This window comes from Vidua macroura, chromosome 6 (genome assembly GCF_024509145.1).
Source record: "Vidua macroura isolate BioBank_ID:100142 chromosome 6, ASM2450914v1, whole genome shotgun sequence".
NCBI lineage: Eukaryota > Metazoa > Chordata > Aves > Passeriformes > Viduidae > Vidua > Vidua macroura.
In genome coordinates this window covers 14,761,745-14,787,084 of record NC_071576.1, presented here as the reverse complement: position 1 = coordinate 14,787,084, position 25,340 = coordinate 14,761,745, and the positions used below count along the sequence as shown (strand labels likewise).

The 25,340-nt window shown below is 36.0% G+C and overlaps 1 protein-coding gene across 1 annotated transcript in view; it reads right to left on the bottom strand.

The window, feature by feature from the left end:
* Nucleotides 1-25,340, bottom strand: part of DICER1 (dicer 1, ribonuclease III) — a 66,157-nt gene that overhangs the window by 5,442 nt on the left and 35,375 nt on the right. The window contains exons 11-26 of the mRNA XM_053979846.1: nucleotides 22,932-23,064; nucleotides 21,765-22,007; nucleotides 21,512-21,666; nucleotides 20,126-20,258; nucleotides 19,598-19,673; nucleotides 18,355-18,494; nucleotides 14,697-14,876; nucleotides 13,645-13,858; nucleotides 13,410-13,563; nucleotides 11,741-11,923; nucleotides 11,322-11,427; nucleotides 11,050-11,225; nucleotides 9,995-10,778; nucleotides 8,410-8,565; nucleotides 4,347-5,229; nucleotides 2,046-2,314 (exon numbers count right to left, since the gene is read on the bottom strand). Of these exons, the coding sequence (XP_053835821.1) occupies nucleotides 2,046-2,314; nucleotides 4,347-5,229; nucleotides 8,410-8,565; nucleotides 9,995-10,778; nucleotides 11,050-11,225; nucleotides 11,322-11,427; nucleotides 11,741-11,923; nucleotides 13,410-13,563; nucleotides 13,645-13,858; nucleotides 14,697-14,876; nucleotides 18,355-18,494; nucleotides 19,598-19,673; nucleotides 20,126-20,258; nucleotides 21,512-21,666; nucleotides 21,765-22,007; nucleotides 22,932-23,064 (3,985 nt within the window). The remainder of the gene's footprint in view (nucleotides 1-2,045; nucleotides 2,315-4,346; nucleotides 5,230-8,409; nucleotides 8,566-9,994; nucleotides 10,779-11,049; nucleotides 11,226-11,321; nucleotides 11,428-11,740; nucleotides 11,924-13,409; nucleotides 13,564-13,644; nucleotides 13,859-14,696; nucleotides 14,877-18,354; nucleotides 18,495-19,597; nucleotides 19,674-20,125; nucleotides 20,259-21,511; nucleotides 21,667-21,764; nucleotides 22,008-22,931; nucleotides 23,065-25,340) is intronic.

Below are 25,340 nucleotides of genomic sequence, written 5' to 3'. Positions count from 1 at the left end.
TTGGCAATTAAAAAAAAAGACAAGAAGACAAGGGTGGGAGAGAGAGAAAAGGGGAGGGGAAAAGAGAGAAACAACTGCTTTACTTACAGTAAAACAAAGATCTTTAGAAAGGTAAGCTCTCCTCCATGCTATATCCTGTGATACTTCCTTTAAGTTTCTAACTGACAAACTTCCACAGCAAAACTGTTGTTTTATTCCCCAGTGAAACCAAGCTGCTGGTTACATCATTTTTCAAATATGGAAAAAAAAAATCCCAAACACCATTGTGTACAGGATACTTTTATACTTTGTGAATTCCTTCTGTGATAATTCTGTAGGATTTCACCATGGGTCTGTTCTTCCCAATTAGAACCAGACTTCCATCTAGTTAATACTAGAAAACTACCTATAACAAAGGAAGAGTTCACACATCATCTCCCAAAAAGAGACTTTCAAAATCTCTTTAAGTCCAGTCTCTGGATGAAAGTTGCATGTAACTCTCCTTACCTTATTTACCCCTGAAGACATGCATGAAACAAGCACTAGTAAAATAAGACATTAATAACTGAAAAACACCACCACCAGACTGAGATAAAAGACACATTTAGGTGTTTAAAGCAGCAGGCAGTGTTTTCTTCTATGCTATCAATTTAAGACAATAAACTATGCTCATTATCAAAAATAAACTTTCAGTGTCTATCTTAAAGGTCTTGAGCTCATCTAATCCTTTACTAAAATACTTTAAACACATGTAATATAAATTTGCCTAACTCCAAAAAAAAAAACCAAAACTTGAAAACCAAGATTTTGACCATCATACTACTCTGCCTGAAGAGAAATAAGTTTCTGTCAGTATTCTCCCCCAGCAGCTACACTCTCACTCCGTTTGGGGCTTAAAATCCAATTCAGTTCTCTTAAGAGTGACCATAATACTTCATAAACATGTTCCACCCAATAATTCTACCTGAAATAAATCAAACAAGTAGTCAGACCTGACGCATACATCAATACAAATGGGAATTTCAACATTAAAAACCAAGTCCAACTGTTTTGAATAGGGCATTTCATACCAAGTGTTAACTGAAGCACTTTTGCATTATACTGAAGTAACAGAAGAAGAGAGAAACTAAGAGCTGTAAGGCAAGGGACAGATGTTTCATGAGTGAGATTTGAAAAAACAGAAAAGCAGATGACGTGGAGATACACATGGAAACCAGTCTAGCTGGCATGAACTGCAGAAACAAAGACTCTTACATTAAACGATGAAATAAGTTTCAGTAATTCAGTGCCAGACCAAGATAGGGAGCAGGCATAGGGAGAGTGAAACAAGGATTTTATTTGAAACAGCTATCAGACAATTTGGTTGCAACTTTGGTGAAAGTTTCTTTTTGCATACTTGCAAAAACTGAACAAAGCAAAAAACAACACAGTAAGCTCTGAAAATAACTTCCTAGCCTTTTCATTCATATTGTGGAGAAAGCAAGAGAGATAAGAGTTTAACCTTCTAATATAAAGTAATTTATACTATCAAAATTTCAGTGACATATTTATTATTCAATGTATAGTGCAGGAACATCTCCTCCAGTAGAAATCATAAGCAAAAAAAGCAGAAATCCCTTGTCAGTGTACTACATTTAATAATCCCAGCATTGTGCCAAGGTAACTTTGTTCATGGTGTTGTACAGATATCCTACCCTGAGTCAGCACTACATAATTTAGCAACTCTTCACCACAATTTCATGTTATAGTAATGCTTCCTATCAGTTGGTGAAAGCAGCAAGCTAAGTGTGTGCTCCATATTGTTCTAACAACACAAGAGCAAAACAACTAAAATCAAGTGGCAGAAAAACCTAGAGGCAAAAAGCTTTCAAATTAACTAATTTCTGTAAATTCTAATTGATTTTATACTTTCTGAAGGCTGTATTTTACTTTGCACATTGCATCCTTTTATTACTGGGAGCCTGCTTGTTTGGCTGCTGTGTGCACAAAGCATTACAAAAATGCTAAGAAATCCAGTGACATGCTTCAAATCAGATACTGAATATATTTCTTCTACTTCCACTAACCTCAGAATCCATTCCTTGCATTTCATTCTTTTCCATTTGAAACTGCACAAAGTCATCAATAACATGAAACAGTTCAGGAGAGACAGCTTTGAAGTACTTGTGGTAGTCATACTTTACAGCTAATGATGCAAAAATGGTATTATTGACTAGAGCAGATCGTAGGTCAGTAAGAACTCCTGGAGAGTGTTGCCGCGGGTCTTCATAAAGGTGCTTGGTTATGAGGTAGTCCAAAATTGCATCTCCCAGGAATTCTAAGCGCTGGTAACAATCTTAAAGCATTGGAAATAAAAGAATGTACAACACCACAATTAAGTTTAACACACACATTTTTCCAGGTTTTCTGGATAAGAAGTTTGGTACAGTGCCATGTAAATTCTACAAACTAACCAATGGTCAGAGAAGACAATCTGTTTTTTAAAAGAAGTATCCTTATGTTTAGAGAGCTTGCTAATGAATACTAAAAAAAAAAAAAAAAAGAAATCAGTAAAAGCAGGAGCTATATCTAATAAAAAAAGCATTTTTTTAACAAAACATTAATTTGGTAGGCTAGAAAAACAGCTGTGTTTATAATCAATTAATGCTTTTACTCAAGATCTTCACACGCTGAGAAACATCAAAAAGTAAATTTAAGATATTCTGCCAGCAGGCTGATCTGAACACTGTAACAGTTAAAACTTAAAAAAATATTTAAAAAGCAAAACCAATTAATATAAAAATCAATGTATTAAGAGCAGGGGAACACAAAACCTGAGTTTTTTTGTCTGATTTGCCACACATTAGGACACCTTCAACAAAGATCCCTATTTAGAATATGTCTTTTAAACTGGAAATTAAAATTGTCAAGCCTTTGCTTTTTTGACAGTTGACAGGGGCCATGGGAACAGACAGCTAAGAACATCTATTTTTAGAACCCTCTTTTAGAACACAAAACCCTCTTGAATGCAAATACAGGTTGAGAAGGAAGAAGACAAACTACTGAAGAAGTTACCAGGAGAGTAAACTGACTAGCACTAAGCTGAACCTATGACACTGCCAGATCTCAACTTCTAGCTACACACTAAAGAGAAAAAGCTACAGGTAACAGCTATTTACAGTTGTCTCACTTCGTAAACAGAAATGAAATCACAAGTTTTCATACAGTTTCAACAATGTAATTTAAACTATTTTTAATGCTTCAAGGTTTCTGGTGGTGTGTATATATATTTATGTATGCTAAAAATAAAGAAATCATTTACTTTCAATATGCTTTGTGAAATATTTGTAAAAAGTAAAATACATATGTGGGTAATATCCCTTACAACGAAAAACCAAAGGAGCGCTTCTGTGTTTTGTCAGAACTGATTCTCAGTGTAGTAGCATTTAAAAATTACTTGTTTCTTTAATGAAAGCAGAGCTTTCTCATTCCTTGGAATAAGGGCCCAATTCACTGTGGGGAAAAATTCAGACTGCTGACTGCAAAGAAATTTGCCAATCACTACAAATAGGGTTGGAATTTTACCATGGTTTGCTTTTGATTGCATATTTTTGTAGGAAAATGCATGCAGGTTTTAGAATGAACAAATATTACATCAATTAGTATAAGCAAGAGCAATTAAAGATCACAGAAATACAAAATTCTACTGCTGTAAAATCTTTTATGAGATCATGTACAGAAACATTAAATGTTAATCTGAAACTAATATTTAGTCTGTTTTAGTCAATTACTTCAAACTTTGACTTTAAATATTTACTCAATAAAATGCCCAGACTTATATTAAGACTTTGAATTCACAGCTTCAAAGGGAAGTCTCCACATTCTGCACTCCTATAGATTATTCAGCTAATAAAAGCTGTAGTCTACAGTTCACCTTCAGAAGTACAAAGTATAACATTCTTGAGATTCAATTACAGAACAAATTTGCTAAATATATTTGGAAAATATGACTGCTATTTCCTGAAGTACATGGCAGTTTTCCAGAGTTCTACAAGAACTTATTTCCATTAAATGAGGATCTAATGTCATTGATACACAGCTAGTGATAGAGCATTTATCACTGATGCTGTTTCTTGAAACTTGGTTAGGCCTCAGTAAATATACTTTATCTGCATCAAGTCAAAATAGGAATAATCACTGAGATACAAATAGAACAAGTATCCCCCTCTAAACAGTAAGTAAAATACTATTTTTAAGATACTTTATTCCAAGACTATTGTAACATGTGATGTCTAAAAAAAGTCTATACATGGACATACACAAGATACTACTTCTCTTGCTTTTGCAATATGGAGAAAAAACTATAGAGCTTTTTGAAAACAACTTACCAGTAATGGTATTATAATGGTAAGAGGCATGAGTAAATGCCTGAAGAAGATAAGCCTTGTTCTTAAAACTGTAATTTATTTTCTTCTCAAAGTTTTCAAAACCAGAAATAAGGTGATTTAGGGTTTTTTCAGCATCTGGGTGATCAAACATACACCTTGGTGGAATCTTCAAACAGCCATACTCCAGGTCTTTACACAGAGAAGGCTCTGAATTAACTACAGAAGCAGCAACAGAATTTGGGGAAAGGTTTTTCTGCTCACTGTTACAGTTCTCTCTGGTAGCACACAGAGTGCCTTCCCAATCAGCCTTTTTAATTACAGGGAGCACCTTCAGCCCCAATGAACACAGGAAAAGCTGAGCAGCTCTTTCACCACAGCTGGTCAGATAGCAGCCCAACAGGGCTTCCACACAGTCTGCAATGCTCTTGTCAGCAATACACTGCTCTGTATGCAAGTCATAGGAGATCGACTGTTTTCCTGCATCAACACCACAGTTTTCTTCTGATGGATTCCAGAAGCCCACTACAAAATCATCCTCTTCAACAGCCTTGCTAGGATCCAGATAGCACATAGCATCCCAAGAGCTATAGTCAAAATCATCAAAATCTGATGAACACTGAACATTACCCATGGATGACTTTTTGGGTGCTTTCCATTCATAGTTTGAATCAGTGGTTGAAAAGTGTGAGAGTGAAATTTTCTTCACAAAAGCCCCTGATCCCATTAACATATTATCAATGAATTTGATATGCTCCTGATCATACTCCAGAAAATCATCTTCAAAGTCTGTTTCTTCCTTGGGCAACCTCCACATTAGGTCTTCATTCTCTTCATCATCATTATAATCATCAAGTTTACCATTAGCCAACATGTTTTCCTTTGTCTGTGAAAGAACACAAAAAAAGCAGTGCTGAAGAGGGAAACAAGACACTTTTACTGCAGAAAGATCAGAAAAGCAGGATTTGAGAAGTATCTTCTAATAACAATACTGATTTTTTTATGTTCCTAAGTACATTGTCTGATCAGATGCACAATACAACCTCAACTTCCACAAGGATTGGCATAACTGTCCTGGAATACAAACTCCTTATTACTAATTTTGTAGGAACCTGTGCTTGTACTTGAACGTGAGGCACACACACTGAACTTTATACTCGCTAAACATTATACACTTGTGCACCAAAGTAAACAACAGAAAATTCTAAATTAACAAATTTTAGGAAGCATAAGAAAGGTCCAGGTGCATCCTTCTCTCAAGCTACTAAGTAAGGCTAGTACAAATGTTGAATGAATGCAATTTTGAACATTTTTTCTACATCTTTCTACATGGAAAATGCATTTAGTAGGGTTTTTTCAGTTTGTCGTTGGTTTTTTTTTGTTTTTTTTTTTTACAGGCTATACTACTAGCCCTAACTAATAAAAGAGAAGGCAAAATTGTCATCAATTTTCTAATACTTACATATACACCCACAACAGCAAAATTAATGACATCTTATGTCTTTTCCCTCCTCATAATGAACAAATTGGTATGGATTGACATAAATTAAAAATTGAACACAAATATTCCCAAACTATATAAATCTTTGCAATTTGCCATGGCCCCTATCCAGGAAAGTACTTAAACATATTAGTTAAATGCACTGGTAGTCTTCCTAACATCAAAGGACTATTAACAAGCTCAACACTGATGTCAGCAGGAATTCTGCCCCTGAATTTGATAGGAGCAAGATCAGATTGAAAGCACTTTCCTGGACTGGGTCATGAAAGCCAACAACATTTTGAATCAAGTGAAACAACAACATTTTGAATCAAGTGAATTTATCTGCCCTGAACCTATGGATGTTGTATTGTAGGGCTCAGTCACTAATCCTGCGAATCTGTGAACCAGATGATACCATGGGGTGGGGGGGGATGCTTCCCTTTGGGCAAAATGCACACCCATCCAGAGGTGCGGATGGGTGGCAGCTGTAAGGGGCACTGCGCAGCTCTTAAAACTGCCTAAGGATCAAAGAGATCTCAGTGTTCCTCATCAGGATGGACCAGGCTTAGTCAAGTTTAGTAATCACAGGAGAGGAAAAAAAAAGAAGCTATAGAAGTTCTTAGTTTAGACATTCTGCAGAAAGAGTTCCTGCTGCTGTAATTCCCTATCTTACATACACACAGCAGGGACTTCTGTAACTTAAACTGATCAGAAAGAGATATCAAAACTGGATCTGAGATAGTTATTTTAGATACTTGTAGTAATATAAAACTTAAAATAAGATTAATTTAACCAGTCCCAACAAGGACAAGCACTGCTTTCTTCTTGTTACACACCACCCATCACATTTACTATTGAAATAAAAAAAGTCTCTGAATGAGACATGTCTATATGGATGCTCCAAAACAGATTTTCGCATCTGTTTTTACAAAGATGGAACAAATTATAAATTTTTACTGTGGTTTCATTCACAAGTTTCTTAGAATGAAATTTTAAGTAGCAGGACATGAACTATCCTAACATTGTCTGTACATTACTTCTTGTACATTAGAAAAAAAATCTAAGGGATAAGGATGAGCAGTGGCTAAAGGAAAAAGAAAGCAATTCTGATCCTTAATTATTTAGTCATTAACATTTAAAAAAAAAACAACAATGAACCCCAAAAGAATGATTTTTTTCTTCAATAATACCTGACTAACTTTCAGGAAGTTATTGCCAATTAAAAAGTGACTCAAAATACACGTTTAGTTCTTTTTTAATGCTCTTTTGGAAATCAGCCATCTGATAAAATGAATGAATAAAGATTCTTCCTCTTAATAAAACTCGATAAATACTAACATTTGACTACTATATTTTAGTAATAATTTGTCATAATGAGATCTCTATTTTCAGTAATAGATCATCAGCCCATGGATGGAGAATTAAATTTACATCCAGGAAAGCAAAATATCTACTTGGCACAACCCTCCCCACCCCCACTATTTAGTTGCATCATTCTCTGCATTTTTGTCTGAAACCCTACGTTTTATTTACAAATAAACAGCAACTATCACAGAGGAAGCAAACACTGAAATGTTGTCGAAAACTGAAACCTTTTAAAAAGCAACAATTAGCTCCAGTCCTAAACGTACTATCTCATTTGCCAGAAAGGTACAGCAGGAAGTCTCTCTGAAATGAAATCTTGGCACAGTACAGAACCACAATAATCAGGTTGTTTTATTCTGCAATAAACATTTATTTGCACAGTACATCCACCTAACAGTACTCTCATGTGCCCCCTGGTGGTTCTACAATCTGAGTGTGGTCTTCAGAATGGGGAAAAAAGAAAGATGTCCTTCCACTTCCTTCCCCTGAACTCCAAACCAGTCTGAAACACTTCAAGGTCATGTTACTGACTGCTGTGATTGCTGGTATTTCTGAATATGTCCTTCTACTCCTAGAATGTCAGAAAATAGTATGAACCTTTCCTCATTAAGATTTGTCATTGTGAAGTGTTTGATAAGACAGTGAGGATGTCAGTGAGAGAGCTTAAGCCAGCACTGTATTTGACATGAGAAGCAGCTCTCAGTCATACCCATGGTGTAGCCACCAGCCATCAATATTGAACATTATCTCAAGACAGTTCTACTCTTCAATCTGCCTCAGCACTATGAAAAATAGCAACTCTTTTTCATGTATTCTATAAAGGTGGACTCATTATTAAAAAGCAGACAGTATTCTTCCTGAACATATTACAGCTAAAGTAGTGATGATAATACCATTTAAAATTTTCAACAGAAACTTCTGAAAAACTCCTGGGAGCAGGCTAAATATCAGCAGAAAAGCTTTTCTTCTCTGCTTCTCCATTAATATCTACGCTCAATACTGGATGATGTGCAATGAATTTCCTTATTTCGGGTTCTGGTTAGAATCAGTTTTCCTCTCATTTTCTTACTGAGAAGTTTTAGAAAGAAAAGAAATATACAGACTTATCTTTTCTTTGCTGAAAACGGCAAAATAACTGGGAGTGGTGGGATGAGGTAGGGGTGAAAGAATATAGATACACAAATAATTACTCATCAACATAGTTAAATAAATTCATACCATTTCATCTTTCTCCCACTTCTCAGTGTTGCTCTTGTCCTGATTTACTATGTAACCAGGAGGAAGCCAATTGACTGGGGGATCAAAAATCGACACCACCATGCGACTTGGCAGTCCCTTCTTTTTTCCAAGACGATACAAGTTACAGTTGCTGACCTTTAAAAAGAACATTCTGATAAACCTTTGGACATATATTTACATAAATAGGCTAAAAGGCAAAAGGAGCAAAAAAATGTTACGTGTCAAGCTGAATCTCATATTATTATGCATTTTCTCCCACTCTCAAAAGGAAGTTCAGCTTTCATAATACAGTAGAACCAACTGAAAGCAAGATACACATCTTTTTTTTTTTTTTTTGAGGCCAAGCATATTAGGCGTGACTGTTTCAATTAAAGAAATGTAATATATTACATTCTCCTCACAAAACAAACTAATTGCTACTTTTAAAATAATAGTAAATAATAATAGTAAATAGAACCTGTACATGTGCCATTTATTATAAGTATAAATAATCATCATTCAGACCACATTTGGAATGAAAAATTCTTATTTATATACCTATTGACCTAAACCTCGGCAGCAGAAAGTGCTAAAACAGTTCCATATAACACTTATTACGTCATAATCCAGATGCTATTTTGATAGCCTCTAAAATGATTATAAGTATTTTAAAGGGAAGGGAAAAAAAGCATTCTCAGATACAAATATATTTCCTTTTCCTTTTTAACTATCAACCACTGATCTTTTTTTCTCTTTTTAAATGCACTTTGCATATTTTAAAGTCTTGAAATTTGAACTTTAATATTCAATCACTTCTTTAATTTGAACTATGCAATTTATTTTCCAAAGTTAAACTACACAATTTTTCCCTCCTTATTTTCCAAGATTAAACTATACAATCATTTCATTTTCAGAATGATTCATTTTATTAGAGGTCAACAGTCAATGCCTTGGCATTTAATTGAAATTATCACATTCATTTGGAAGTAAAAACAAAACAAACAAAAGTTTTCACGGTTGATTTTTCTAGCAGCAGCAGAACTAACAACTCTGCTCCTTACTGTTTACATTTACTCTAAAATACTTTCACAAGTTTTGTTGCAAAAAAATTCTATAAGATTTCTTTGTTTCATTTTTAAGTAAGACGCTAAAAATTTCAAAGGGAATCTCTTCTTGAGGAAACAAAGGAAAGGTCAAGTAAAGATGCAAACTAAGGCTCTGTGCTGCTAATTCAATCCTTCATTCAAGCAGTGCTGTTAAAGAGCTTCTACTCAATACAGCTCTAGAAGTTCAGTGCACCAAATGTTCTCACAGACCAGAACTTTTAGTTTCATTCAATCCGTCATCAGCCGGTTTAGATTTCAAATTGAACTGCAGAAAACAGTTTCAATCAATCACAGTTATGGCAACATTAAGCCAACAGACCTGCATTTTTATTCCTAATATGCATGATACTCAATGTATAATGAACAAAGCTGTGGAATTAAATCAACTTGTTCACATTCAACCTTCTGGCAAAAATTTCATTTATATGGCTTGTTACAGCATGCCTTTCACACAGTATGACTGGATTGTTTCTACTCACTTTTTTGCTTCTCATGTACGACAGCCGTCCCTCATGAGCATCAGGGTAAGTGCAAAACAAGTACGTAGTGATGGCATGCTTTAAAAATGAATCACCAAGCATCTCTAGCCGCTCCAGGTTAAATCCATCACTAGCATTTGAAAGAGTCAAAGCTTGAAGAATGAGACCAGGATTAGGACCGAGAGTTTTTGAGGAGTACCCACTGCAAGGGCTCTTTTCAGAATCTGCTCTGTCTTTTGAAAGATTAATAGCTTTTGAAGTACTGGTGGTCACTGCCATTATGGGGCATCCATCTGAGGTAGATCTGTTAGCATTTCCATCAAGGTATTTATTACTCGGTAGAGTACATTCATTGCTGGGCTTGGGCTGGTTCTCACTGTTGTATAAATTCTGAATGGGATATGAGGTAGTTGGTTGTACAGGTATGTCCTGCCTGCAGTAATTCAGCTGATTTCCTTGGCAAAAGTCTCTGTTAACTAAATCACAATTGCCATTGGCAAGATTTTTATTATAAGAAACACCATTAATTGCTGCAAGTTCTACCGAGACATCAATTTGGAGTTTACTGGGTGACTCATTGAGCAATGTTCTGTAACTCACAGACATTTGGTCATGGTTTTCTGCAGAAGAGGTTCTATTAGCACCTTGATGTGCAGCATTTTCAGGGACTACAATTGTGCTGTGCTTACAGTAATTTTCATTCTCTACTACAGAGGAGTTAGGAAGAGAGATGAAGGACTTGCTGTCAATAGACTTTTTCCATCCAAAGTCCAAGTTAGGATATCTGTAAAGATAAACAGGAGGTTTGTTAACAAAAAAAATTAGCGGAAGACAATGCACATACATGTTTAAAAAGAGCCACAGCCTATTGAAAAGAACAGCGACTGCAACATGTAACTTCACTTCTCACAGTCAAATATTTTTAAACCATGTTTCACTGAGAAGTGCCACGAGTTAAACAAGAGTTACCACATTCATAATTCATGCAGTAATAATTGTTTCCAGCTTGTAAATTAGACATCATATTGAAAAATACCTATTGAAAAAATACATGCCTGAAATCTGCAGGAAGTGATTTAACCCCTACACCAGCATCAGTGGCTGTTTGAGCTCTTAGTTCCTCTGCTGTCAAAAGGCAGTGCAGGCGGTAAAGGATGCTGGGGAGGCAAACTGCTTTCCTCCACAATGATGCTGGAATAGGATGTATAGCACAGAGCTCAGGAACCAGTATCTGGGAGAGAAGGGGGAAGAAAAGAATATTCCTTGTAAAGGTAGCCATCAGATCACTATTAAGAGAATCCACTTGAATTAGATGCTTCTATTTTACCTGTTTATTCTGCAAACTTTCCCACTTTGCTTTCCTCTTCTCAGCACTGCTTAGTGGAAGTGCTTTTCCCTTCTGATTCAAATGGCGAGGAGTCAAAAGATTAAGTCTAAAAACCATGTGAAAATACTGTGGTGTAAGTACATAATTAGTGATTAAAACTTACTAGCCTAAACTTTCTTAAGTTTCTTAATAGTCAACTTCAAAGCACTGTGAAGTGACAGCACCATTACCCCTGGGAAAAAACAGATTCAATTCATGGTTCTTGTTACACAAGCTAAGTATCTCTCAAGAAAAAAAAAAAAATCAGTAATTATGTTGGAAGACAGACACCCTCAGCTTTATATCATATTTTAAATAAAAAAAAAAGGCACTTTACTGTCAAACTACAAACATCAGACACAAAATATCACTGTTGTTACCTTGAAGATGTGTGGTCCACATCCAGCAGTGGCTGGTTAAGATTGGTAAGGTCAAGATTATACTTCGTTTTATAATATTCAGCAAAAGTTTCATATTCAGGGGAAGGGAATTTACTGAGTGGAGTAAGATCAGTGTATACATCAGCTACGTAGAATCGATGAGGCTGATCAAAATTTCGGTATCTAAAAAAAATAATATTTTGGCATTACAGTAAAGTTTTTGTTAAGTTCATGTTCCAACATGGTCAGGAGATTAACATTTAAAGAATGCACTTGAGATTTTTAGTTAATGAGGGTTCTTTTTGTTGTAGAAATCATTTATCTAGCTAACACAAATGCTAAATGAGAAATGTGCTTTAAGACAAAGATGAATAAAGTTAACCTATGATCTGTGAAATTCCCTCTACAAAATAAACATTCAAATTAAATGGAGGATTTAGGTCTTCAATATATAATACAAAATCAAGCTCTGGACAACAGAGCTGCTAAAAATGATGATTTCTTAATTCAAAACACCTAACAATTAAGTTTGATAATTTGGCTTTTTAGCATCTGGTCTCCAATGTGGTATTCTACATCAGTAGAAACTGAGTTCCTCTGCATACAAAGATTGTACTACCTCATGTCTAAACTGGCATTTTAACCAAGTCATCCTCTAAATAAAGTTAAAATACAAAACCTCAAACACATAGCAAGGTAAATTCACAAGCCTTTCAAGGACATTCTTGAATTACAGGCAGAATATTAAAATTAAAGCCAGACTGTGGCAACATCTTTTTTGTGGCTACAAAGGCTCATTGGAAACTATGGTGATAAACATGCCTGGAAAATAATAATAATAATAATTTAAAAAATAATGAAAACAATATTGAACAATTAGATTTGCATATTAAGTTATTTCACACTTTGACCTGCTGCATCTATCATTCAATTTTCTACTGAAATATCTAAATAGAAACTCTAAACAAATAGTATCCCTAAAAAATTTTACACACTAAATTTTTTTTCAAAAAAAAAAGTCTGAGACAGATGAGGCCAAAAAACAAAGTTTAAACTTAAATTTATCCTCTCTATATATTCAGCAAGTACCATTGTTTATATTACACTAGGTATAGCACAAACCAGTTGGTCCACAGGGAATAATTAAGCTGCCACAAAGCCTACCAATTCTTGAGAAACTTTGCATATCCAGTCCATAAAATGACTATCACTCAATATAAAGATTCTATTCAATGGTCTTCATCACTTGTAATTCTCCCATCTACCAACCTACCCATGATACCTTCCTTTAGCAGGCCTTTGGTGTGCATAAGCAGTAACCAGAGAACAGGACTCCCATGCAATCTTCCAAACTAAGAATAGTTTCAGTAAACCACTTCTTGATGAAGTTGTGGTGTTTTATCAGATACTTTTTAAGTTTTGTAGTGAGCTCTGCTATTCCTTATAAAAACATAATGAATCTTGAGATACCTAAACACTTAAATCCTACTAATATAAGATTAACTACTGATTTAAAAAATCTTTAACTTATTTGAAATGCTATCACATACCTTCAGACTAACAGGATACAGTTCTTAAAAAGCAATTCTGCTGCAGCTTTAACATGCCCTTATTACAAGTGTTTGTATAAATACAACAGGTACACACCTACACTATGTAGACTACTCACCGTGGAATGATAACTGCATCCTGGTAATCTTCTAACTTGAAAATAAAAGGCATTTCTTTTGTATATTGTGTACTGGGAATGCCTGTACGTGCCTCAGATTTCTCAATGTCTTCCATAAACTTAAAGTCAATGTCCAAAGTGCTGGAGTCATCAACTTAAAAAGGAAAATGCATAACTCAGTTTTCTAGGCTGAACTTTTCTGACAAGCTGTGAATTACAAAATTTTTGTTCTTACCAACATTTAGAGGTAGAACACAATAGGCTGAATCAGCTTCTGTAGGTTTGAACTCTAGTGCAGGTTTCTCAAGACGAAGAATATGTGAAAAAATGTACTGGTGGAGTCGTGTTATCAGCTCAAGCATTTGCAGAGACAGAGTAAAACCAGATTTCTTAAGCTCAATGGATATTGTAACCTCTCCAGAGCGAGTATACACAGGAAAGTGAGGAATCTAAACAAGAACAAAATCAAAAGAAATCACAAAAGAAAATCCAATGTGGGATTCCTTTACAGAGTACTATCTGTTTAGTGCAGATTCTGAGGTAATGCTTGACTGACCCCTACAGCAAATCGGAACAAATAGGATCAGAATTTTGAACTGTGATGACCCTTCAATTACAGATGAGACTCTGAATGTTAAAGAGTGACGGATTTGGTTTTTTTAATAGTTCTCCTTGTGTTTTACAGCTCTTCTCTTTATAAAAGCCAAGTAGAAAAGGAATATTTTCTATTATGAAGTAAGAAATGTGAAAATCAGCAATATTCCTGTAACATCTTCTTATGTGGACAGCAGAAAATACAATTTGAAAAAATCCTTCTCAGCTGAGTCTCACCAACAGAAAATGCCTATTAAAATTTTTCCGAAGAAAGAGGTGCCGATTTCAATTAAAACAGCCCACTTTTTCTGCTGCTGCTGCAGACTAGGAATGCTAAGAGAATTCGTTACATTAGCTTTTGTATAGATAAGGTAATGCAGTGCAGGCCACCTCCATAGCTGTATCTACTCCTATCATACCTCACACAAAAAAGGAGGGAGATGTTGAATTTGCCAATGCAAAACACTAAATTTCTAAACCGAAAGTTCAGCAAAAATAGATGGTCCCATCCCTAAAGACAGAAAAAGAAGTGGTGACTTGACTGGATGGATTGTGTTGCTTATTTTCTGGAGGTTACTTAATACAAGCATAATTTATGGTCATTTCCAACTCTTCACTCTGTTGGGTAGGGAGTAAGTGGAAAATAACAGGTTGCAAGGCATGCAGAATAAGGAGAGGAAATAGGTTTCTTACTTGAGGTATAGGTTTGGCTGTCAATATGCCAAAACATCTTGTTGTATCCTCAGGAGGATATAGCTTTCGTCTCCTGAAGTTGAGCTCATCAGGTAGAGGAGTCGTTAACACCATTCCTATTACATACAAGTAACAGGGCTGATCAGGTTTGGGATAACTATCCCTCAAACACTCTGGAATCTGAAAAAAAATCAAAAAAAGAAAAAACATTAACATTATAAAAATCAGCAAAGTTCACCTAATTATTATTCTTTGAGTAAGTCCTCTTAGGTTTATTTGGAAACACATTGCTAAAAATAAGGAACAAAAAAATAATATTCTGAGCTCAAGCAGTGTTTTCTTTCTTAAACAAAAATGTTTGGCCAGCAGCCTGGCATGGCAGCCATGAGGTTTCCTTTGTCCTCAGTAGGTGAGCTGGGGGACAGAGGGTAGCTTTTCATAAGAAGACTTACTAACAACCTATTCTATTGGTCCCCATAAAGTTCCTGTAACTTTTCTAGTAGATACTGGAGCTCAAATGTCTGCCCTCAAAGTTGAAGATGCCTCTTCATGGAATCATCCCCTCAAATAAAGGTATATTGGTGGTGGGTGCTTTTGAATATGCCCAGCCTCAAAAGATTGCTAAGGTAATGTGCTGGTTGCTGGGGAAGGAGAAAGAGATTGAAACTCTAATACTTCAGGGACACTTCCCTACAAATTTATTATGACTGGACCACCTGAGAGACAGTCGTGGACTGATGAAGAAGGAAAAACCTGGGCGTTTGGGAAAGAAACTCACCATCCGTGCCTATTAGGTAGGCCAACTCTTCCTCCCTCCCTTGTAACCAACGTCAAGCCTTAGCCCTTACCCTTGGGAGCAAGTACGGATCACCCCAGTTACTGACTACTTGAAAAACAAAGGGGTATTGATTCCAGCATGTTCTCCCTTGTAACTGAGTGTCCTTGCATTACCATCCATAATGCCTCATCCTCCATTGAGGAGGCATGACCTAAGATGAAAGAAGTAAGTGATCAAGCTGGAGAAGTATTTCAGTCTATGCAAACACAAGACTGATTTGATGGATCAGAACCTAGATCATGGGTCACTACCCTCCTAAAGTCTTTAGAGCTTACAGGATGGGGAAAGTGGTTAGCACAAATCAGGAGTTGCAGCTACCACTGGATTTGTGTTTTTAATTGTTGGCACTAGCCTGGTTATATGCATGATAACATGTTTATGCATCTTGCTTTCCCCCTATGCTTGCTGTACTTGTTCCTCAAGGCAATGGAGAACCACAGGGTGGCATGTCGTGAAAAGTAAGGAATGTGTCTCCATTGCTTCTTTAAAGATTAAGGTTTGAAAAATCAAGTTTAAAATTGCCTCTAACAAAAGCCTGAGAAACTGCTTTGTTTTAGAAAATTAAGTGCCTTTTTAGAAAATTATTAAAAAGCTTGTAATTGATACATCAAGCAAGCAAGTAGCAGAGTTTTGATACATCAGGACAGCTAGCCAATGAAGTTTATGAGGTGGACATGTTGTTGCCAACTCTCAAAATCCTCTATAAGCAAGTGCCCAACCTGCCACAGGCGCTTCCAAATCTACATAGTGCTGGAATCTTTGCTGTCTGGGCTGTCCTACACTGCCCTGTGACTGCTTGTGGCCCCTACCACCCAGTGCTGGTCCTGCTGCCATGGCTCAGCTGCTTCACTGGAAAGACTGTGAGCTCTGGGAGGGACTTCACCAGAGAGAGACACATTGCACTCCGTAAGCCAGCATTGGACCCAAGGTAGTGGTAGCCGCTTTCCTGTGCTTCTCATAATTATTCTGGGCATTCTCCTACTTTTCTATTTTCTCTCTTTCCTTCCTCTTTTATAAAATATAAACTTGTATTATTGCTTTGGATCACACCATTTAACCTTGTTTGTACTTTAATCTTGCTTTCGGGTATGCTTAGAACGTTCCTTTCTGCTGTAGTGGATGGAGGCAAAACATGCCTGTCCTCACTTTAGACAGATTGAAATAAACCTTTTTTTTTTTAAATGCAAATGTCTACAATTAACCAGTTACAATAGAGCACATTTTATGTCCAAGACCTTTGGAACTTAACAGTAGAACAGGAAAAAAAAGGTAAAAGGGAAAGTGTGCATACTCAAAGAAAAAAAAAAAAAAACTTGACTGAACTTACAGCTTCATTAATACAGATTATTTTTCCAGTAGAATTATTTACAAGTATCAAAAATGTTTTGATACACTTGGGACAAACACATAAATACAATTCAATACACTGTCCCTTTGCCCAGGCACTACACTGTATGAATTTTGTCATTACAGCTCTAGCTGGCAGATGTGAATACTCCCAACAGCCACAAGCACTTTTAATTCTGCTGCTCGTATTTGTCATAGACATTAAGAAACCATGCTTTATGTTTGGTAGAAGTTCATTACTTTGCAGGTCTCAAAATGATCCTCCTGTTTATCTAAAACTAAATTGCAACACATGTAGTCCTGGATTTTAAAGTTACACTGCAGTAAAACTATGGTCTTGGCTTAATGGAAAATTACTCATAAATTTAATAACTACATTAAACCCAAGAGGATCTTGCAGACCTTAAACATTTGCCAAAGCTTCTTTTCCAGATGTGAGAAGCTGGGATAGAGGCAAGGGAAAGTATTCTTAGACTCCCTATTAAAAAAGAAATAACTGAGAAAGAATGATGCATCACTTGACAAATCAACTCCTCTGAATGAGATACCATAATCTCACATTTTATGAATCACCCCTATTCCAACAATCACTAGTGAGAGAAAAGGACAGAGAAAAGCCCTTGTAACAAGAAATACTGTGCAAAATTGCAAACTGTGCATCTTTGTAATATGTAAAGATTATCAGATTCTATACGAGTTACCTGTCCTATTCAAAGGACCTTAGACAGAACCTGTAATAACTGCAAAGGAAAAAGGAAGGTTCCAGAGTAGTTGCAATATACTCTTACAAAACTTCTTTTCTCCATTTTCTCTTGAAGTATTTCCAATTCCCCCACAAACACCATTTAAGAAGTTAAATTTTACAAGCTGGTGTGGTTGAAACCTGTTGAAACAGACTGTGACTACATTACTTAACATAGAGCTGTATTTTCTTGTGTGACCCTTTCAATAGATCAAGTATAATATTAAGTATAATATTTAGAAATTACAGGTACACTTATTTGATATTCTAAGATTTAAGCCAGGAATTATGAAATTTTGTGTTCAACCACTAAACTTGCCAAACTAAACCAGGCACCCAAAAAAAAAAACCTCCAAACATATTTCTGTATTTAGCCCAGGGCACATCTTCAGTGTTCAATTATTTATCCTGAAAGCCAGTAGTAAGGTAAAGATTTTACAGATTATTAATGCAAGACTATTTTCCTCACAGTTATTTTCATACTAGGTAAGTAAGTATTTGCCAACAAGCCCTACAGAAAGTGAATGTTCTCTGAGCTTACAGGCATGCTTCCAAAGCATGTGGTACCATAAACTCAGGTAGCACTGCAGGCTTCCACAGAATTAGAACACCAAAGTAAATACAGGACTTCTAAAAATTTCTCATCAGCTAAGATTAAGAGTTGGCAATTCTGCCTTATGAGTACATAAAGCATTAGATCAGAGATCTGGACAGCAGTAAGTGATACTAACGGCTTTAGGATAGCACTGTCTTCGTTTTGTAGAGCCTGGCCTTCCTGGAACACTGGTTTCTTCTTCATCATGTAAATCGAGTTCCTCCTCATATTTAACCGTTTCTTTACCAACTGGCATCAAATGATCATCCAGTTCACCTGAATATTACGGAAGAGTACAAAGAAATAGCATTATGAACAATCAGATCTTGGTTCCTTCAGATACTGCACAGCAGTGAGACTGTTTGTGAAAACACCCACATGTAAGGTTTTAAAATACATGGACCACTGCAAGGCTCCAAAAGTACAACTTTGGGGAAAGAGTGATAAAGACTGAATTTTGAGAAAAAAAAATGCTTATTTGTAGTAATAAAAAACCTCTTATATTTAATTAAAAAATTGAATTCTTTAACCAAAATATCCAAGAATTCTTTTTGCCCAAAAGTGATCTTCAACTGAATCACTCCTATGGAGATATACAAAGGAAGAAGGAAAATTTATATCTCTCTATCATTCTAAAAACTAAATTACTGCTGTTGAATGTACACTTCCAACACTAGATTGAGCCACCATCAGGGTGCCATTCTTGGGTATATTTGTTGGTATGAATTCAGTGTTCAAAAGGTTTAGCTCAGAAAAAAATAAAAACTCCAGACCTAAAATTCTTTTTTTCTTAAAAAATACTTAAATACTTCTGTACTTAATTAAAAAAAAATAGTAACACAGAATTATCTTTAAAATGTTCCACAATGAAGAACATGCTCCATCATCCTTACTAGAAAAAAGAACTGAAGTAGTCCTGCAATGCCCTATTTTTGGACCATGACTTAGAATACAGTGGAGAAGGCAATAAATTTAGGGTTGTGTATTTTATATTTTGTCACAATTCAGTTTAAAAACCATGTTCTTTTGGCTGTAGGATGCATTTCCTAACCTATAATCAGTACCTTCTAGAGAACAATACTCTTTCCCCTATTAAGTATATTCAATGCCAAAATCTTTGTCTCTTCTACTAAAGTTGCTTTTGCTGTTTAATACGAAATTTATTAAATCACCAGATTTCCCTGGGAAATTCAACTTCAGCTTACACGGTGCAAGCTAAATTAGTACGTACATGACCGCATCACAAAACAAGGCAAGCAAAAGAAAGCTGCAATAGATGGCTACAGGAGAAGGGCATGTACATATACAACATCTATAGCATATGCAATTTCTCAACTAGAAAATATACTTTAACAGAAAGGTTGTTTTCCAGTCCTTACCAATTTTGTGCAGTTTTTCACAGCAAATAAGAGCGACAACTCTCTCAGCCAGTCTTGCACAACTCATTGGAGGGCCCTATAAATATTTAAATACTTCATAAAAACTTTGGTTTACTAGCAAGTTACTTATATATGTTTAGTTTAACACAAACATTTGAGGAAAGCAAAATTTTTGTAAAAGACACACTGATGGCAGTTTTGTGAGGATATTTAGGCTTGTTTTTCCAGGGAAACTAAAACTACAAGAACTCAACTATACTATTGATCAAAACCAATAAAGGACAAGTGCATGAAACAACAATGTACAGAGGAGAATATCTAAATATTTTTTGCCTTTGGCATAAACAGTAACTGATGGAAAATGAATTATAACAAAAACAGACAGTGATCTAAAACCAGATAGAGAGCACAATACAGAAAAAACTAGTTTTCATTACCAACAGTGAAACTAAATCTAGAAATGGCACAGACCATTCTTAGCCCAACATATTTATGTATTTCCATGATTTTCCTTGCCCAAATACCTACAACAATTGAAGCTCGAAGAGGTGAGTTGATTGGCAGGTAGAGAGTAGAGTAAAACGTATGGTCAGGTAGTTCCCAGGTCTTACACTTGGGAGCCAGGTGTGTAAATGGATCACTTGGTAATCTAGCGCAGTACCTGAGTTGACAAAATATTTTACACATCATCAAAACCTGCAAATCGAAACCTAAACACGTTTCAGGGGAACCTTACCTTCCTGATATGAATTCAAGAGAAGATTATTTCAGGCACACTGAGAACTGTAAAGGTACACTACTGACTCATATTCAGCTAACTTCTGAGCAGACCTCCAAGTCCTTTATTATAAACCGTTCCCTGCCAGGTCCCAGGGTTCCATTATGTCTCTTGAGTTTACTCTTCTTATTCCTCCTGTTTATCATGGTTTCCCCCTCCCACCTTTCCTCCCTTGTACTGACTTCCTTCTCTCCCAACTTGGTATTAAATGCCAACATCCTGATGGTAAACTGTGCTGGACCTCTTAACAGTCCAGAAGTAATGCCACATATACCCAGCTGCCAGATGGCCTTTGAACCATTCATGCCATTCATGCTTCAAATCTGACTGCTTTGAGAGGCTTTATTTACCAGGCAGTCCATCAAAATGGTCTGCATCTCAAGAATTTACCTACTAATGTAGTACTTTGGCAATTGTATCACAAGCTTTACTTAAGTAAAACTTTTCATACAGTCAACCACTTTATGACGCCAGAGATAAAAAGCACTCAGTAAAACTTGGCTGGTTTCTGCCAACCCCCTTTTCTTTATGGGCCTAAAAACTGTTGCCATGAGGACTTGGTCCATAGCATTCCATATGACTATAGTTAAGTTGACTGGTCCACAACTCCCTGGATTTTCTTCCTTGCCTTTTCTGTCTTCCTGTCACTGAGAAACTCCTCTAACTACCATCCCCTTACAGAGTTGATATTTGAGTAGCTCCCATCCAGTCTGGTGGACTTTAGTTACTGTGGTTTTGTTTGTAAAGATGACAACAGACTGCTACCACAAATGTGAATATTAGAACTAGAAGATTTAACTACTGTTTTAACAGTTATTTATTTTTAAAACTAGCTTGACAAGAGCAAAAATGCAAATTTACTACACATTTTGAAGCTGAATATTTTCAGAGAAGCTTTTAATTAAACAGGAATCACCATCACTACATTTATTATCAGAGCTAGAACCTCTGGTAGGATAAAGAAAGCAAATAATCCCTTCAAACCTCTGTGACCACTTTCACAGGAGAGAAGATTGTCAAGATGCCTAAGAAGAAATGTGTATAATGTGTATAATACCCCATGCATCCATGCTGCAAGACAGAATAAGAAATCTTTTATTCAATGATATGAAGGAAGGAGTGAATATACCTCTTACCTATTTATGTGTCCAATAGCAGTGTTAATAGTAACCCTTGGACTGTTCTCATCTGGCCTCAAAACATAGGGTGGAAAGACATCATCATCATCAACAATGGGTTCAGTTTCAGTTTCATTGGCATCAACAGATTTTGAGCATTTGTTTCGGAGAATCTTAACATTTCAAGAACAGAACATGATGAGAGATTTTTCCCTGAAAAAGTACTAAGACACACTTAAAAAAGCCCAGGCCCATTCCTCTGACCTCATACCTTCTCAATTGCTTTGTATGTCTTAAGATCTTCTTCAAAACTTTTGATTTTGTCTGTATCTGCTAACATAATGTAATTGGAAATTGGTGCTCTAGCTCTTCCTTTTGACTGCACATAGGAACGGTACTCTGTGGGCAAATCAAAACGCACCACCAAGTTGCATTTTGGTATGTCAACACCCTCTTCTACAATACTAGTAGCAATAAGTAGGTTGGTCTCATGTGCTCGAAATTTTCTAAGAACCTGCAAAAGTAACGAAGACAAATTTTACAGATTAATTTTACAAGATCTGCTTCCATCATGAAATTCAACAAAAGGCAATAAAACCAAGATGAGAGTGACTCAAACACCCCCAAAACATGTCCAGACATGGAAATACAAAACTATTACAAAGAATCTTTTCAGAAACACAACAAGACTATTTTATCAGAACCAGCAGATTTCTAAGAATAAAATCAGGTATGTGGAATCACATGTGTCTAAGAAACTACTATAACCCGCAGCAATGGAGAGGATCCCCCCCTATTTACTTACAAGTTCTCAGTTGTTGTATTAAAGAAAAAACAAATAATGCTTTCAGGACACCATCTTTTCCCAAACATTCCTGAGGTTGAAGCATCCTCAGGGGGTAGAGCACATTCTAGAGCTGGCACTTTTGATATTTATACTATATATGAAACAATACTAAGGAAAAGTGTGGAGTCTGGAGCACAACCCAGCCAGGATGAGCTTTAAATGATGTAAAATCAGGGGTTTTTTTAAGCATTTTAACACTCAATAATTAAGCAAATTCACACTTAGAAATATTAAAACCAGCTTAACTACTGAAAATGTCAGTAAGCCTCACATTCTTAACATATTATTATATTACCACTAACACAATGCAGAAAAATTAGATAATGATCTGACTAGATATAAACATGATTTTACATGAAGTTTTAATTTCTGTTTGTGTAATGTGACATAGCAATGTCTCCAAACATACTTTTATTGTTTTACAAACAACATCTGTATCTCCAATAAGTAAGTATATTTGTTAAAACAAAGCTATAAACTTCCAGTGACTGTGCCCCAGATTCTGCCTGTTGATTTGTTTTGTTTTCAAAGGCACACACACACACACAAGAAGAGTACTGCCAGTTTAATTTTTTTTTTTCTTGAAGTTACCTCTTCCTGTTTTCTAAATTCTACTTCCATCTGCTTGTTACGAGGCTGGTTCTTGCCAATGCCATGTCCAGTTATAAAATTGCTACTGATGTAAGCGAGTTCTGGATCTTGCTTGCCAGCTTCTTTTATCAACCTAAAAATATTACACGTGTTTTTAGAAGTTACACAACCTACAAAATGGAGGAAAATCTATTATTTGTAAGACCTATATTAAAAGGAAAAGTGGAAGCATGACAATTAAGTCATGTTAACACATAAATTGACTGCAGCTTTCTTGAAAACCTCTGTAAGGTTACCACAAGACAGACTGCATACAGAAACACAAGGAGTGCTCATGCCTCATACACATTTCAGACCTATCACGGTAAAACTAGATATTTTTAAACGAATCTAAGGCTCTAAGGCTCTCTGTTGTTAAAGAACTCTACTCAAAATTACTTTGTTAATCTTTTTCTGTAGGCTCTAGCTGATTTTAGAAGAAAGAACTGTACCTGCTTCCTCAACAAATGTTTCTTCAGTATAAAATGTTAACTTCTAGGTTAAAATGTAAAATTGTAATTCTACTAAATATTAGAATTTACATTCTGTTCAAGTTCTACTGGTGACAAAAGGTTGGCCTGTTTTTCTCAAGAGTGATGCTCAGCCTACACGGTGTGATGTTCACTACTTGTGAACATCTAACCCAAACAGAGGATGTAATACAATTCTTTAAAAGGAATAATCAACAGGGATGTGAGGAACTTTTCATGCTCTCACTTTATTTCCACTCAGTTTATTCTGTATGTTACAGAAGTAGAAAAGGCTGGCTTCTGCAGTGTTCTGATTTCACAGATAAGGCAGAAGACTGCTCACCTAAATAATGCATGAAATCTAAAAATGAGGCATTTATGGATTTAAAACCACAATTACAGTGTGCAATCAAAGTAAGTATGCTGAAGCATCATTAGTTGATCAGTTTTCAGGATGAACAGAATTTGGAATTACTCAACTGCAATAGGCTTTTGAACAGGAGAGCAAATAAAAACCAAGGGATCACATACAACAAATAATCCCTTGCATGGGTCACTATAGCCATCCCACTACTACTCGGCTCAAAGCACATCCATCATGTCCATTACCAGGTGCTCCCCACAGCCAAAGAACAGCATGTCTCTCTATACCTCCAGCATAACTCAAACTTTTCCCCAAAAAATCTCTAGCACTTCTGCATCACAGAAGTAGATGGATGCCGTGCCAGTCCCCAGCTACACACCTACCATCTGCCCAGCAAGCTGCTGCCAAACCAGAGGGAAAACAGCAAAGTTCTCCCTACTCTTTCTACCCTTGGGAAACTACTGAAGTCTGGCCCCCTTTCCTAGTCCCCATTTTAAACAAAATTTATGGGAACATGAAACACCTTGAAGGCTTTCCTCCTCTGCAAAATCTGTTAAAACTAGAATGAATAGGGAGATAGGCAAGAGGACAGAAGACAGGCATACAGCTTGCCATCCTTAGGGAAACAAGACTAGAAGGATCCTCTTGTGCTGAAGTGCAAATGTTATTTGTTAGTTCAAGGCCAAATGGAGTTACATTTCTGTATGCAGTCTAGGTTCTTGAGACAGACAGTCTAAGAAAGTATGGGTTAATAACTGGACAGAAATATTTTTTTATTTCTTTTTCGATATGGCATTTCTATGAGGTCATACAAATTGAGTACCTACTAAACATCTCAAACATTCTTACTTTAGTTTACTTGCATAGAAATGGACAATTAAAAGCATCTGAATAAACACTTCATTGCAAATCTTTGCCAAGTTCCTGAGAAACATATAGGACTTCAAACCTGTGACTAAAAAAAACCTATTTGTGGTAGGTAACAGGTGGTGTTTTTCAAACAGATAACTTCTGCTTTTCAAACTTCTGCTTTCAAACCCTTCTCTTAAGGGAGCTAAGAGGCACTGAAATGCAAATGGAAGGGAACTGGGCTTTAGAAAATGTCTTCTATTCTGAAAAAGAGCTCATAGGCATCAGAACTGAATTGCATACACCAATGCAAACAGTGAGTGAGCCACTTCACCAACTGAGTGCAATAATAAAGACAGAAAGTACAACTCATGCCATGAATTTTGTCCTTCTTTAGTCATCCTAGAGTTCATAAAATGGTATTCTAAATACTACCATAATAATTGTGTTTTAAGAAAAGTTGTACTTCTGTTTTAACTCAGTTCCATTACTGGAAGCAGCTGTGATACACTAATTCGAAGACTCATGACTTGCTCATTCAATAGAGAGTCTTTCCCCTATATACAGCCTAGGTACAGCTATCATCAACAGAGGCCCTTGAATTAAACACACTCTGCTGAAGAGGGCCTACAGTGAGCTTCTTCACCAAAGGCTTCCAGTCTTAATTGCAACAGCTCCAGTCTGATG